The sequence below is a fragment of the Channa argus genome, chromosome 13, assembly GCF_033026475.1.
Source record: "Channa argus isolate prfri chromosome 13, Channa argus male v1.0, whole genome shotgun sequence".
Classification (NCBI taxonomy): Eukaryota; Metazoa; Chordata; class Actinopteri; order Anabantiformes; family Channidae; genus Channa; species Channa argus.
In genome coordinates, this window is record NC_090209.1 from 24,619,278 (window position 1) to 24,636,255 (window position 16,978).

The 16,978-nt window shown below is 41.7% G+C and overlaps 1 protein-coding gene across 1 annotated transcript; it reads right to left on the bottom strand.

The window, feature by feature from the left end:
* Window positions 1–2,308: 2,308 nt before the first annotated feature.
* On the bottom strand, window positions 2,309–16,883 carry LOC137140226 (solute carrier family 2, facilitated glucose transporter member 1-like). The gene is made up of 10 exons (XM_067528448.1): window positions 13,032–16,883; window positions 10,543–10,635; window positions 8,928–9,088; window positions 8,605–8,845; window positions 7,132–7,294; window positions 6,804–6,991; window positions 6,469–6,573; window positions 6,164–6,265; window positions 5,885–6,088; window positions 2,309–5,770 (listed from the first exon to the last, which is right to left on the bottom strand). Exons 1-10 carry the CDS (start codon window positions 13,041–13,043, stop codon window positions 5,564–5,566), a joined length of 1,476 nt encoding a protein of 491 aa, XP_067384549.1. The 5' UTR covers window positions 13,044–16,883; the 3' UTR covers window positions 2,309–5,563.
* Between the last annotated feature and the right edge of the window lie 95 nt (window positions 16,884–16,978).

Sequence of the window (16,978 nt, forward strand, 5' to 3'; positions counted from 1 at the left end):
ATGGGAATGATATCTATGTGTATATGTCTATGTATGTATACGTGTATATATGTATATACATATATATGCTTATGCATATATATCCATTTATGTTGCATAAAAATATTTGTCACAGCCCAACTTTAACAATGAGACCGAAACCAAAGACACTTGTTTATGTGTGTTTATAATAAAATAAGTTTATTTCCAACAAAGTACTGAAACTCGAGCATAAAGTTTAAATGCATTTAAATATTCTCCAGTGTCACAGGCTACGGTGTCGTCTCTTCCTGTGCTGACTAGGAACATTAGGAAACGTCAAAAAAGAGAAAACGTGTGAACGTGTGCACAACATTTAGCGACGACCCCACAGCTGCTGAGCCATTGCGGTAAAAACCGTGGACGAACTGTGACGACATAGGCGCCGAGTATGAAAAAAGCCAAACAGAAAAACCTTCAGACTGAGGCACAAAACGACTACAAGGTGGGATCTTTAAAAATAGAAACCTGGCTGGTTGGAGAGTTTGTCCCACCGTGGACTCATTTTAAATTGTGCAATCAGGGATCGTGTTCCTCAGCATTACTTCTCCCTGTGCGATATTTCATCAGCCGAACTTGTTCTACGTGCAGATGTTGGCAGCGTCCACTGTTTCTCAGTGACTCGTGCTTAAAACTAGTATTTATTTACTGCGCTCAAGGTCGATGATAAGCCAGAATTTGTCATTACACAGAGAAACTACAACCACATCTGTCGTCATGTCAGATAAGTGGACTGTGTCCAGCACCTTCGTGCTGTGGGCTGTGATGGTCAGACGTGTGTTTTGGACACACACACACACACACACACTGAGGTACAAGTGTTGCAGTGCTGTAAAATAACAAGTTCCACTCTGAACATACAGAGCGAAGCCTCATTGTGAGCAGCCGCAGTTCCCTTCTCAGCCGTGACCTCTGACCCAGTTTCAGCTCGTCTGCAACTGTAAACCACACCAGCGGCACAGCTGCTAACGCTCTGTGCATATCTGGATACAGCTGCTGCCGTTTTTCCTGAAGATTATGTAATATTACTGTATGAACTGGTCTTTACGCCCCATTACACCTCAAATATCTTTGTTACGCAAACACATGTTGTTTTGCGGCGGCCGCAGCTTTGTTTGGTTCAAATGCCTTTTTCCACACTAAAACTCTTATGTTTACATTACATAAGTCTCGTCCCGGGACATTGAGTTCACGGCTCTCAGGTTCCAACACGCTGAGCGCACGCAGCTCATTGTCACGTGCGAGGCCGATTTTACGCTGCAGCTCATGATGAATACTTGGACTGTTTTGATAGTTTTGAAATGTAAAAATATTCCTAAAAATAATAAAGGCATGGAGTAGATAAACGTATGTCTTTCTTGGATACTTGTGCCCCTGAGCTGCTGTTGACATGCAGGACCTACAGTGAGCATCTAGACTGGACCAGTTCAGTGTGCGCTGTCAATATTAGGTTTGGTTTGTGTGTTATCTTTCCCAGGTGAGTCAGACAGATTACAGGCCCAGAGAAGCAAACGTTCTCCCAACATTCCGATACAGGACGTCCAGAGTGTAATAAGCATAAAACGTCCACAAAGGACGTCATGCTGTTTTTTTTTTGTTTTTTTTATTTATCGCCTCCTTTTTGATTATGGGTCTATTTCTGGACCTATTTTCTTGCAGATATCTGAGAAACTCACATGCAAATGTCCCACCGTGTTCAGAAGAATTGATGCATCAAAGACCATAGAAGAAGATCACACCTAATGGAAAATGTCCCTTTTTTCTTTTTTTTTGCAAAAGACATCACCAGCTAAAAAGCAGCTTAACTGTAAGACTGTGTGATGTGAATCTTTTGCAGGCGTTCGATCATAAACATGAAAATGTTGAATGCTGATACCAGATACAAAAGGATCAGTAAAGTTATTAGAGTTCAACCTGAGGGGAATGAGACTATCTGGTCCAAGTTTTATCACAAAAACTCAATCTTTATATTTTTAACTCCGGTGTGATAGTAAGCGTCCACTGAAACAACACCTGTGCTCCTTCCTACACATGCAGGAATCAAAACGCTGCTTATGTCTTTTTTACTGTTCATCACTGTTTGTACGTGCAAAGCTGAGCTAAATGAACTGACATGGGTTATTACACATGGGCAGGAGTCAGAGCTGGTGATTACACCCGGCCAGTGGCAAACGCACATGACAACTTTGGTTCTGATGTTTGATATTTACGGTGTCTCAGGAAACTCTAGAAAACAACCAGAGGACACAGAATCTGTGTGTTCTCTCTGGAGCGACCTACACTGGAACTCAGAACAGAACCAAAGCGATTCTGATCACCCAGAGGTGGAAAGGCCTTGTGCCAGTGCTTTATTTTTTTTCACCTTTGTCACCTTTTTTTATCACCACTTCGTTCTGAGGCACATGTGCAACAAATGTGCACAAGACTTGAATGTTCATGCTCTCAACAGCTTCAAGTCCATGCAGGTAGTACTTCACGTGTAGTACGGCACTTTGTGCACGTTCTCGTACCCGTACGTGTCCTCTGTTTGAAGATATACCCACATGTCTGTGCCGAGCTGTGCTGTGTCAGCTCCCTCTAGTGTTTCTCCCGCAGTGTGTCAGGACGCAGCCGCCCACCACATCATGGAAAACGCCGCCCACCATCAGAGCGCACACGCTGAAAAACACTCTTTCTCCTGCTCAGTTTGCTTCTTTTGTGGTCACGTTGCAAATTTGCTCAAATTAGCTTAATTTTACAGGAAAAAACATTGATATGACTGTTTACTCTACTGTCAGTGTAACATTTAAAATTAGTTAGTTTTTTCTTATTATTATTTTTATTTAAACATGTATAATTCCTTTTCACTATTGTTTTTTCTTTTATTATTATTATTATTATTATTATTATTATTAAAGTAAACTTGTTTCTAATAACATTTAGGGAAAAAACTTTAAAGAACCAAATTTACTGTGTTATTGTTCTGAAAACAAACGGATAAAACGTTGAAATTCAGACACAAGCGTTGTAAAAAACATAAAAAGGACTATTTTGTGTTTCCAATTTTTCTTCAAATTAGTGTATGGGGCATTTCATATACGTAGGTAAAAAAAATTAATAGAACTAAAGTCTAATTCTTATTTAGGAAAAAAGTCAGTATGACTTAAGTAAACTTACTTTACTGTCAGACTATTACATATTGTAATTTTTCTTCATAAAACTGCACTGTATAAATCATGTAAAATGTAAACATGTTAAAAATGTGTAATTCTTGTTCACTATTGTTTTTTCTTTATTATTTTTATGAAACAAAATATTGTTCCAATAACATTTAGGGGAAAACACTTGAAAGCATCAAGTACATATACTGCGTTACTGTTCTAAAAACATACAGATTCAGACACTATAACACTGCTAGAAGGAACTATTTTCATTTAAGTAAGAACAAATGTATAATTGTTATTCCGTTTTTCTTTCTGTTATTATTTTTATGAAAGAAAACTTTCTTCCAATAACTTTAGGGAAACAGTTTAAAGAATTAAATATACTGTGTTATTGCTGTTTTATTAAAAATAAAAAAATGTAAAAACTATTTTGGAATATAACTTTTATTCAGATGATGACAATATTCTCGAAACATCTGTCTGTTTGTATTAATATATTAGAACATTTTCCATGACCTTTGGGTTTATTATATCAATTATTTTACTAAATCACAGGATTTAACAACTGTCTGTTTTCAGATCACATCTCAGTTCAATCAGTGTGTAAAAAACTAAATCCTCCTGTATCCAGGATTTAGCAGCTGTTCTTAAATTCTGTCTATAAATGTATGAAACCTCTGATCATTACGACAGCAAACATTCTGAATACAGCTCAGAGGATGAACCCTGTCCCTACCCGAAACTTAATCATTGCAGTTTGAGTTTTTATTATAAAACTGTGGTCTATATATAAATTCCTATGAATGGAATGTAAAGACACTAAATGTAGAAATGCACATGAAGTACATTCAGAAATTATACTGTAATGAATTGGCTACAATATAGTTTAAAACAATAATAATAACAATAAAAAAGACAAAGTAAAATAAATAAATTGTAACATGTAAGAAGTGCTTAACATTTGTTTAGCTAAAAAAAAGACCAAAAAATGGTGGAGCTTAGATATATTTTACAATTATGAAAATGAATGAAAAAATGTTTGTGCTAAGCTAACGGCTAATGTTTAAACACCACATATGAAAGTGGTGCCTGCCACTATATTCCAAAATAAGAGAGTTAAAATCATGTATTGCATATTTTCAATTAGAGTAAAATATTTGTACATAAAATTGCTCCAAACACAGTAATTATAGTTGCAGTATTTACAGTTACACCTGCTTCTGTTGAAATGGCAAAAAAAGAAGGTTTTCCATGCAAATTCAGCTTGTGCAAATGTTCCCTCATCGTCAGAAGCAGCAAGATGGTCAAGGGGTGTATAAAAAGAAAGTTATAGTAAAATAATAATTATTATATCAGTGCAAAAGTTTGCATCCCCCTCGATAAACCCTCAGTTATCTTTGCTATGTGTGTCGTTCCTTAAACTTTCATATCAGAAGATCTGCAGGTGCAGAGCAACAAAAACAAATGGATCAGGAATTCAGCTTTCAAATAATTTGAAAATGAACCTGGTCAACCTTCATAAATCTGGAGAGGGACATAAAAATATTTTAAAGCGTTTAGTAATAACAGTACAAATAGGGACGAGAATAATCCAGAAACAGATGCAATGTGGACAAATTTAGACTATTCCAATATGGGGAAAACAAAGAAAAATGACTTGTGGGACTTGACAATGTCCTTAGAGGCAACTGGAAAAAAGTCCACATCTCCCTGATGTTTCGGGGCTTTACGTCTGCATCAGGCACTGGACCTTGGCATAAATTGGAAAGAAAAATGAATGAAGACTAATATTAAAAGAGTTTAACGCAAAGCCTCCTGCCATCTATCAAAACCCTAAAAATGAAGAGGCAGTGTATCCTTGAAATCCTGTGGATAGATCTGGTAGACTTGGAACAATCATGGCATGAAAAATGAGTTAAAATTACACCTGAAATGATGCGAACGCTGCTCAGATGGAAGCCAAAGAGGTTGGAGGAGAATATAAACAGAGAAAACGCAAATTGTTATTGAACATTTCATAAGGGGCAGTGTAAACTTTAGCAGTGATACAACGATCTTTTTATACACTTCTTGACCATTTGATTACTTCTGATGATGCAGAAGCTGAATGTGGATCAAACATTAGGTTAATGAAAAATTTTTAAAAAATTTTTATTTCACATGTTTCACTCTTTTTGCCCTTTCAACTAAAGGGAAGCAAAATGTTGCCGTCAACTGTACAGTCTAAACCAAAACCTGATTTTTGAGCAACAACACGCTAAAAACAGACTTTCTGAGCTTCGGACTCAGACTATAGTGACTAACGGTGGTGGCATCAGCCAGTCATCTCCGTCTGTAGCTAATACTGCCCCTAACATTAGTATGGGCTTAGTGTTGCAGCAGTGCACCCGTGGGTGCAGCTTTCAAAGGTCGGGGTCGTCCCCCCTGAGCGTGCTGAACTCTTCAGGAGCCGAGTACTTGTCAGCTCCCTGACCAGCTGACAGGCGGAAGTCCGCTGCGATCTCGTCAAAGGTGCGGCCATTGGTCTCCGGCACCTTGAAGTAGGTGAAGACGAAGAAGCCGAGCAGCAGGACGGCAAAGATAATAAAGACGTAGGGACCACAGAGTTGCTGTAACCAAAGCAGAAATCATGGCCACAAGATACTGTACAGTTTGCACAGCACAGCATTTGAAATTATAACAATAACATCTCAGTAATTGACTAATTTTAAAAACAGACTGACCTCAACATACTGGAAGCACATTCCCACTAGGAAGTTGGCAGACCAGTTGCAGAAACCAGCAACTGCAATGGCAGCAGGCCGGGGCCCCTGGCTGAAGAGCTCAGCCACGATGAACCAGGGGATGGGACCGGGGCCAATTTCAAAAAAGGCCACGTAGCCAAAGATGGCGGCTATGCTGACGTAAGACATCCAGCTGAACTGGTCCTGAGGAACACAGCGTGTCAGAGGTGCTCTCATATTTCTGCAGCTTAATGGATTAAGTAATTGTCAACCACTTACCAACAGCGCCATGGCAGTAGTCAGAAAAATGGACGAAACAGCCATTCCCATCAAACCAATGAGATGAAGAGGTCTCCTGCCCACACGCTCCACCACAAACAACTGCACAGAGGGAGAGAAACCGTCTTACCGATATCCTGCTGCTGAACACACAGGGATTCTTTAATGACCACAAAACGAATTAGTATCTTCCAACTTCTGATTGACGGAACACCCCTGATCCGGTGGGGGACTGGGGCACTAGTTGGGAAGGGATTAGTTGGAAACCGAGCGGGGCAGGGGGTCCCTGAGCACCACTGACTTACAGAGACCACAGTGAAAGCGGTGTTGACCACTCCGGCACCGATTGTTGCATAGACGGGCTGGGACACGCCTGCTCGCTCGAAGATCCCAGTCGAATAGTAAAACACCTAAAGAGGACGAAAAAGGAGGATAAACCAACTGGTTCTGGTGGCAGACGTCTCCCTGTCCATAACAGGAGACAGGGCAGTGAAGTCTTAGCCCCGGGTTAGACAGAGTAAAAGAAATCTGCCACTTTGAAACTATAAAGCACAGATCCTTGGTTAGATGGCACCTGGCGACATATAGTATCTCATCCAGCTGATCCTGAACAGGACACAGTGGTTGGTCTTTGACTCACAGCGTTGATTCCAGACAGCTGCTGCGAGAGCTGCAGCATGATGGCAACCAGGATGGGCTGGCGGTAGACGGGGGAGCGGAACAGCTCAGGGATGGTCACCTTCTTCTCCCTCATCATCTGCTGGCTCTCCTCCTTCATCTCCTGCATGTCCTCGCTGACGTCATCGGTGCCCCGCAGCTTTATCAGGTCTGGAAGGCAGCAGTTAAATTCACGAGAGGTAACGAAGCTGCTTGTGATCAAAAGATGAACATCAGTGAACTTCATGACTGCTTCTACTCTTCTACTGTTTGCACGTGTGTGTGTGTGTGTGTGTGTGTGTGTGTCTCACTGCTGCGGGCTTTGCTTTCCTCGTTGCAGTTGATGAGGAGGTATCGTGGGCTCTCGGGACACAGAGGCAGCACGATACACTGTAGAGCTGCTGGCAGCAGAGTGAAACCCAACAGAAGGGGCCACAGGGAGGCGTTGCCCATGATGGATTCAATTCCAAAGATCTACACAACACACAGAATATGCTGCTCAGGATTTACACCTTATCTTTGTTCCAAGCCAGAAACTGTTCATTCTTCTCCTGCCCTTTTCTCACCTGTTTGGATTTTTACTGTCTCTGGTATTTATTTTTTTTGTTGTTTTGTTTTTCTTTTAATTCTGCTTTGAAATGCACCTCTGGACTTCAATTTAAATTAAATATACAAAAATCAGGATAATTACTTTATTGATTACAGACGAGAAATGTACAAACTACCCAGCACTACAGAAAGCAGTTCATATTATAATTAGAATAAAATATAAAATGATTATAATAATTGTAGTGATCAGATTCTAAACATGGGATCATCAAACATTAAAGTGATGAACACTTCAATTATTAGAATGCAATAATATATTATAGAATGTGTTCATTGATGTGAAATGAGACCTTCTGCACAAAGGGCTCCTTCACTGTTGTACATAGTTTTTTCCCTCTCTTCCTGTAAAACAGTAAGTTTTACAGATCGGCACTAAATGAAGATGTTAGGGTTGGGAAAGAATTGCCTTAAAAATCCATACTACATTAATGACACTTCACTTGGCACATGTTGCAACAACAGCTGTTTTACAGTAGATTAAAACCCTGAAATCCTGTGTGAAAGTGCTGTGCCACCACCCAAACCCCGGCTCCCTCACGGTCTCTCTTTCACTATGTCTTTGGCCCCTGAAGGACTGTTAGACTGCAACGAAGAGGATTCTGTTTTTTTTTTTTGCCTCAAATCTAAACATGCTTGGAGGAAACCAGACACTGCTCGTCACCTGCCCGGTACCATCCCTACAGTGAAGGATGGTGGAGGGGGTGTTATTCAGCAGCAGGAACTAGAAGACTGGTCAGGGCTGAGGGACAGTACAGATATATCCTCAATGAAACCCTGTTCCTCAGCAATCAGGACCTCAGACTGGGCCGAAGGTTCCCCTTCCAACATCACAACAATCCTAAGAGCACAACCAGGGAGGGGCTTAGAGACAACTCTGTGAATGTCCTGGAGCCCTGACTACAATCCTATTGAACATCTCTGGAGAGACCTGAAAATGGCTGTACTACTGTCCCCATCCCACCTGACAAAACTTGAGGATTTCTAAAGACCGGGGGAAAATTCCCCAATCCAGGTGTGCAAAGCTTGCTGAATCCTACCCAAAAAGACTCAAGCCCGTAATTGCTGCCAAAGGTGCTTCACCAAAGTACTGAGTAAAGGGTCTGAATACCAACGTACATGTGATATTTCGTTTTTTTTTTTTTTCTTTTGATACATTTACAGACAGAGGATCCAACCTGTGCCACGAGGATGCCGAGCACAACTCCAAGCTGATGCAGAGTCCCCAGAGCTCCACGGTGAGAGGTCGGGGAGATTTCCTCGATGTACATGGGCACAAAGCCAGTGGAGAGTCCGGAGTAGAGACCTACTACAAAACGCCCGATGATGAGCATCTCAAAGGAAGTGGCCAGCTTGGAGAAGCCCATAAATGCAGCGGCGACGAAGGCGAGCACGTTGGCCACGAGCATGGAGTTCCTCCTTTAGAGATGATAAGAGTAAGGATGCTTCACGGGGGCAGGTGTAATTAACACTGTTGGTCAGACAGTAGGAGGACACATACCTGCCGAAGCGGTTGGCCAAGATGCAGACAGAGAAGGAGCCGAACATCCCCCCAACAGAGAAGATGGCCACAGAGAGCGACCACAGGGCTGTTAGGGTGGTCTGAGAGATGGGCTCTGAAAACCTCTCAGACCACGTCTCGTTGTAGAAGTTCTCAATAATCTGAAAGACAAAAAAGCATTAAGCTCTGTCGGCAAGTATTACTGTACTGTACCAATTTGGGGAGCTTGGCTTAGTAGTATAGTATATTCTTTAACGTAGTATTGTGATATAGCATATCATCGCCGATCCCTTTAGCAGGACTTATTTTAAGGTTAACTAATCCTGAGATCGTGGAGGCAAACGTCAGCTCATAAACACACACATTCAGAAAACGCTGCACATTGTTATTAATTCAATTCATGATTTCCAACTTTTCCAACATGTGACGAGTTACAAAAAAAACTCATAACTCTAGTTGGCACATTTTACTGCAGAATGAGTACGTTTACTTCAAAGTAAATGTAGTTAAAGTATCAATACTTTAACTACAAATTTAATGATATTGTGACTTAGTAGAATTTTGAGTGCACGTCTTCTTACTTAAGTCCAACATTTGAGTACTTCTCCGTCCACGGCCCTTCACATATTACTGCAATACCACAGGAGCTTAGGCAGTAGTGCAGCAGCGAGCACAGCATGTTGAACTTTCCTGGTAACGTTGAGCTCCTTAAGTCATAATGCCCTCAGCAAACTGCTCATTAACCCGCTGCCTGTCATCCCACATTTCTGTCTGTCCCCCTTCAGACCACCGATGCTCCTCAGACGCCCCTGCCGACATGCACCATCACCACTGTGAGGCAGTGAATCCTCGCCTGAGGAGTATTTCGTTTTCAGAATGAAGTACTTTCTCTTGTGTACGCTGTGTTGCTCCACAACTACAAACACAATTGTCCTTTGGGGACGATTCTTGGGTCATTTGTGTAAATGTCCCTACATACAGAGGACAACACCAGAAGGAGCAGGAACAGTCTGAGGATCTCAGAACTTTAGACCCACCTCTTTAGTCTGACTATTGATTAAAGTATCTCATGTGTGCTGTTCCTTTATTGCATTTATTTATATATAATCTATTTTATCTTGTACTTTCTTTTATTCTCTAATTTTTATGTTTTATGCATCATTGTTTTTATTGTCTTGTTTATTGGTTATTATTTTTACCGTTTTCACTCTTTTTTTTTTAAATCTTTTTTTTGTCAAATTTCAATCACCTGTAAAACACTTGGTGCTATTCAAATAAAGTTTTGATCGACCTGCTTAATAAAGTTTGCATTTTTCTGGCATCATTTAAAAGTACGATGACAAATCCGCTGAACAAACTCCAATGTTCATGGTGCATCGCGCTGATAACTTAAAACACAGCAGGTGTTGCACCGAGGGTATAATCTTCATCAGGGGTGGGGGGACATTTCACCTTCACTTAGCAAAATCCTTTTCTTATCTGTTGGATTTTGTCTATCATGCAACGTTCAAGCTGCACTGCTTTGCCGGAGGCTGCTATTGTAACCAGCTGCTGAGAAAGCCTGCAGACACTACTGAGGGCTAAAAAAACCATAAAAGAACATCGAAGTACTCACACTCTGAGGAGCATTGATGACGCCGGTGTTGTAGCCAAACTGGAGAGAGCCAATCACTGCCGTCCCCACAGCCATCATCAGCTGGGGTGTCACCTGTTGTTCCCACAGCGAAACAAGCATTTAGCAACACAACTTTACACTCAAAGATGAAAAAGAAACAAAGACGTCTCATAGCTATTGAAAGGTTTGCCAGTCAGAAGGTGCACAACTACTTTTGATCCGTCCCATGATTATGTAACACAATGAAGCACCGCAACAATGGTGAATAACACTTTGTACGTACTGTATTCATGCACAAAGCATGAAGCACACATCTGGTTCTAAATCGGTTTTGTCATTTGTTTGGGTTCTCTGATGTCAGTATTAAAGTATCACCAAGTACTGCAGTACATCTGCTGCACTGTTCTGTTATGTCCCCTTTTTCTTGGCTCCCATTGCATGTAGATTTTTATTTGTTCCCGTCAGTAGATCTGGTTTACTGGACAGTTATCAGGTTATATCGACACATCCTCCAGGAAAACGGGGCGTTTAGAGGGGCGTGTTCTTTGAGTCAGACACTGGGACAAACAGGAAAACCTTTCAGCTTTTGGCACAAAACCTTCACTGATTTGTAACTTGCTTCTTCTGGTTCTAGTTTGGGTGGTAAATGTACATAGATGCCATTAATCTTCCCTTTGACTTCCCTGTATCTAAATATGTTTACGTCCCCAGATGACATCACTTGGAGGAGCCCTCAGTTCAGATTATGTCATTTTGTTGCTCACACAATGAAGTGTGTAACCACGGTCCGCCTGCTTTCCTGGAGCTCCCCCAGATGACATCATTTGAACTCCTAATGATGAAATCCTCCTCTAGGTGATGTCATCTGGAGGAGTTTTTCAGCTAGAAGCAGAGAAATATTTTAATATAATGAAGTCAGAGGGAAGTTTAAAAGCATTATGGTATATTTACATCTTAAATTAAAGCCGTAAGTTGAAAATTGGTGAAGTTGGCCTTTAATGATTTTAAATCCCAGGCTGCAGTTGGACACGTTTTTTGGACCGTTTGTTGTTGTTATGGGATGTGAAGGAGAGGAAGCATCTATTAAAAAGTATCTGTCCCCTTCCGGATTAATTTTTTTTTTAAATCACAGATTACATGTTTCAGATCATCAAACAAATGTTAATATTGCACAAAGTTAACCTGAGTAAATAAAAAATGCAGTTTTTAAATGACGATTTCCTTTATTACGGGGAAAAGCTGTCCAACTGTGATGACACACTCGTCTGATTACTGCCAGACCTGCTGAATCAAGAAATCTTGTGAACAGACAAAGTGAAGCAAACTAAAAGATCTTGCAACACACGCAACACATCATGATCTAAATTAATTCAAGAAACAAACGAATTCACTTTGTGACTCCAGCGAACCACAGTGAGAGCCATTATCCACAAACCCTCCCAGGACTTTTTTCACAGCAAATAAACTGTTATTCACTGCTTCACTCGAGGTGCAAAGGTGGCAGCACAACTTTGGAGCAGACCCGCTTCTCGGCTCAGTGTGACTCGTTACACACGGGCTGACTGGACTGAGGTCGAAAAAAATCGGTGAGCGTGACACATAGTTGTCTGTGCAGCTAAAGTTACTGAGATCGTGTGACTTCACATGACACTTTAAGTCCACCATGTTGGACGCGTTGTTGTGTGTCCCGTATTGTGTCAATGTGTCTTCATGACGACAGAAAGATGTGTGTGTGCGCGTGTGCTTGTGACTTGTTGTTATAGTAATTTTATTCGGAAAATTGTCAGATATTATTATCAGAGAGGTTATCAGAGCATTAATACGCGTATCTGCTACAGGCACCTTCGAGTTTTGTCAGCTGGACTTATTTCCTCCTGGTTCTGCTGCTCAGTAGTAGCAGAGGCAAATAAGTTAGAAAGCGCAAACACAATAAACAGCAAAAGTGACAATAATTCAAAAGACAGCAACTCTAATAACAAGAACATAATCAAATAAAGAAGCAGGGTAACAGAATAAGACCTGGTGCAGGCAGGTGAGCAGTGAAAACCTTCGCCACCTTCAAAGTGTAGTTAGTTCATTGTGTCCTTATCCATGTTTGAAGATGATCTTTTCTTAAAACGAGCTTTTACATGTCAGTGTCACTTTTTTTTTTACTCAGTTTTCCAAGCTGTCACCCCCTCCCCCCACACCCCCACCCACCAACACTATACAGTGCTGCTGCTATCAACTGCAGATCAACTTGCAGATTCAGACAAATATGAACATATTCTCAGCAAATGATAAAACAATGATGTTTTATTGCAGGTTTTTAACATTAGCTCCACCATTAAAGTGCATCCTCGTGTTTAATGCAAACTTGGGGTTCGCATGATTCTAAAAGAGTTATGCTGCTACTTTAAGTATATTTCAGCAGAGAAGCTGAAGCAGATGCTTCTTCACAACACCGGTCAGTTCCTCATATTGTCATGCCCTGATCACACAGCAGTTACCTTGCCTTCCATGCCGGCTGCTCGGATCACCCACAAACCTCCAGACTATGAAGAAACTTGGATTATTAAATCAGTATCATTGACCTTCTAACATGTGGTCATCATGCTGTCTGCAGTATCATTAGTCCAACATGGATGTAAACAAATCCGTTGTCACTCCGTCCCTCCAATCACCTGCTGCAGTAAACAGCTTAGTGACGTCAGCACTAAGTGGATCTTAACGAGCTGCCGAGCCTCAGGGGGGGAGTCGTCGAATCACGGCTCTGATTGGCTGAGAGGGAAACACAGCAACATAAACATGTATGATGATATTTAGGAACTGTTTATTTGACCTCGTACGGTCTTTTAACTATGATGGAGCTGTACACTGGCACCATGCTGTGAGGTAGATGCCCTGCTATAGTGGGCCCCTTGTACACTTTTTGTTTTCCTCATTGTTCGTCCTCCCCGACCCGCTGGGGGGAAGCCTCACAACATGGTGCACGGAAAATATCCGTTGACATATTTGTGACAGTGTGGTTCCTCGTAAAAACACTAGCGATTGAAGTTCAGTTTTAGAACCCTAATGCTCAGGAGACGGGGCTGCTTCCGCCTGATGTCCTCAGATGAGCATCATGCTGTGTATATTCCCATCTTGTTATCGTTTCTTCGCGGCAGCGCTATGTTTCCAGGCAGATGTGAGCAGAGGCCTCTCTGCGGGGGTCAGCCAAACGTGGATGCAGGGGCCCCTCGTGTCGCTCCAGGTGAGAGCCTGTTTGTCTCACTCGCTAATCCTTTCTGAAGAGTCGCTATTTATAGATCAACTGAGCGGAGTCAGTGTCCCACTGATGCCCACATGGCTGACATGTGACCACTCGTTAGCTCGACTTACACAAGCAGGACGCCTCTTTCCCTAAACATACAGTAAAACCGTGTTTGTGTTCAGAGCACAGGGCTCCATTCAGACAATCCAGCTCCGCCTTTTCCTCCCTCGCAGCACTTACTCCTGCGACAGTGACATTACTGTGAGCTCCTGCAGACAGGCTCAAAGAGGCCTGCAGCTCGAGGTCAACGACAGGAAAAACCAACCGGTCCAGAGGAAACACTTGAGAAAACAGGTGAAAACAATCCTCAACAGGTGCAGAAAAAGGCGCAAGAACAAGAACAATTAGTGAAAGGAACAAAGACATGAACAGGAAGATCTATTGTCACTGTGTTAGAATAGCAGCACCTGAAGTCAGCGGTGAACAGTCAACAAACGCACAGACCACCACTCATAGGAGAAGTACGTGAAAATCAGTAAATAAGTAGAATTGGGTACAAAATGGCAACGGAGCCCAATAGATATGTAAAAATTGCACAACCCAAGAATGAGAAAACTGTGAAACGATGCAGCTCTCAACAGTCGACTGGTTAAATGCCACCAGCAGCTTCCTCCTCCCCGATTGCTGTGACCGACAGATGTGGAGTTTAAATGTCTGCCCCCTGTCTGCCTGTTTCCTGCTGGGTTTGACTTAAAAATATAGAGCTAGTTGCAGGCTACATCTTAATCCTTATACAACAAAATGACACATTTCGCTTGCAAACTGCTCTCACACTAACAAAAAATAAACGAAATTAAAAATGCAACAAAAGCAAGATTTTACCTGTGTTTGAAATGCAATATGTAAATGCAAATGTACAAAATGCATCTATCCACAATCCAACATCCCCTTTTGTGATTTTTAATAAAGAGAACCAACTCTGCTGCTCTCTGCACCAACTGTCTTTGACGTGCAGGGCCTACAGTGGACGACTAGACTGGACCAATTCAGACGCTCAGTATGACACATTATTTGTGCTGTACTTATTTCTTCAACGAGAAAACAAAAAAATCTGCAAAATGTGCTGCGTCACATTTCATTTGTCTTTCCACATTGCTCGAACGCAGAAAAGCTGGACACCGTAAAAACTAAAAGTAAAAATACAGAAAAACAATAAATAAATAAATAAAAACGTATGAAACTAATGGGTGGAAAATATCCGAAAATCCAAATGACGACTTAGAATACTCTGAATTTGACATTTAGTCCATTGTTTCTTTTCCATTGAGCCTCAGGTTCTCATCAGCATCACACTGACCACTGATTGGAGAAGTTTGTGTAGGGGACATTAAAGATCCATCAGTTGACAAGAAGGTTTGTTTTCCTTTAGTCTGACTCACTTAATGCAACTGAGAAACACTGTAGCTACATGATGCTTTCATGCGTGACCTGTTTTTGCGGTTTTGATTTGTAAAGCAGTCCATAAACTCATTATTATTAGTATTTATTTAATTTTTTTTAATTTATACATGAAAGAAAAGCAGGAAATAGGAGAACCGCAACTAGACAGGAACAGAAGTGTGACAATCAGAGATGTGTTGAGGTGCAGAGTGAATTTCACTTTTCACATTTATTGTACTTTTGTAAGTGACAACAGTGACCTGAAGGTGGCGATAGAGGGAAAGTTAGAAGTTCACTACTGGGATAATGCCAGGATTTATATATTTTTATATTCGGTATCAACTGCACACTTCAACACAATCTGGTCAGTAGATGCTGAGGCGCCTTGAGCAGTCGGATCAGGTGACATTGCAGCTAAAACAGGAAGGCAATGAAATCTGAAGCGGCTGCTTTTTCCTTTTTCTCTCTGATGTTTTTTTTTCTGGTCACATTTATGTTAACTGTTGCAAATTACATAAGGAGTGTGTGAGTGTGTCTGCTGGGGTTAGATAAGAGCGTCTCCACTGTCAAAACAGTAGAAAGTGGGTGTTATGTTTGCATACAAGGGCTGGAATTTCCTCATAGGTGTGAACAGTTTGGGGCGATAGAAGAACGCTGAGGGAGGGGAAAAGGTCAAGAATGCATTAAAGCCAAGTGCATTTTTAAAGCATTACCACCACCACCACCCCCCCCCCACCACAAGAAAAATAATAAAACAAAGCAGAACTTGACAATGGGGAGAGCAGACCTGAACATTTTAGATTTCTGCACATGTAAAACAAATGCAGACTGGACTTTTTGGTTTGTTGTGTGGAGTTTAAAACACTTTCTCCCAGAACTTTTGGACTTAAAGTACATGTTGAAGTATGGACTTCTGTCCATTCTGAGAGGTTCTTCGCAAATTTGCCACATAAAGATTATTGTCGTGATAAGTGCTCATCACTCTATGCTCTTCTACACCCGTAGCAGACGGTATAGAAGATCTCTGCCCTCCCACCGTGCTACACTCTGCAAAAACGTCCTAATCAAGCAGAAATGGTTGAGATTCTCTGATTGGTTATCAGGGCGAGCCTCACTCAAAAACATCAGGAGGTGAAGATCTCTGTTCGTGCTGACAATACTGCTCAGTAAGTCTGGCTGCATGGGAGCATCAACAGCACGGCTTCACAAAAAGAGACGTTTCTTCACACACTGAAGCTTTAAACCCCCGTTTTCAGCAGCGCACTCTTTCAGACGCAATCATTTTCTATAGGTAAAATTCATTTTATTCCTCATAAATCATTCAGTGATGCATTCAATATCTTGAGCAACGTTGTTGGAGCAGCCAGACGTCGTCGCACTCGCTCTGTTAGAACCGTGTTCCTGTGTGGAAACAGTGCTTCAAAATAGCCGTGGGAACGTGTGCATCCTGCACCATGTGTTGTTCCAGCAGCTCCGTTCAGCTGCAGGTCACCACGGACACTTCTGGTGGTGGTGGTGGGGGGGGGGGCAGCTGGTTTATATGTTTACCTTTCTGTGGAGGTTTTTTTTTAACAGTGATCCAATAGAGCGGAGCAAGTTGGCTTCCAATGCAGCAGCCAGGCTCTTATGCAACCGATCGGCTCATCATATTTCCCGTGTTAGCACGAGTCTGAGGCACCAAGTCAATAGGCTCGGCTTTTATGAGCAGGCCAGAGGGGCCCAGTGAACTCCCCCCATAGCAATCAATCACCACAGTCCACGGAG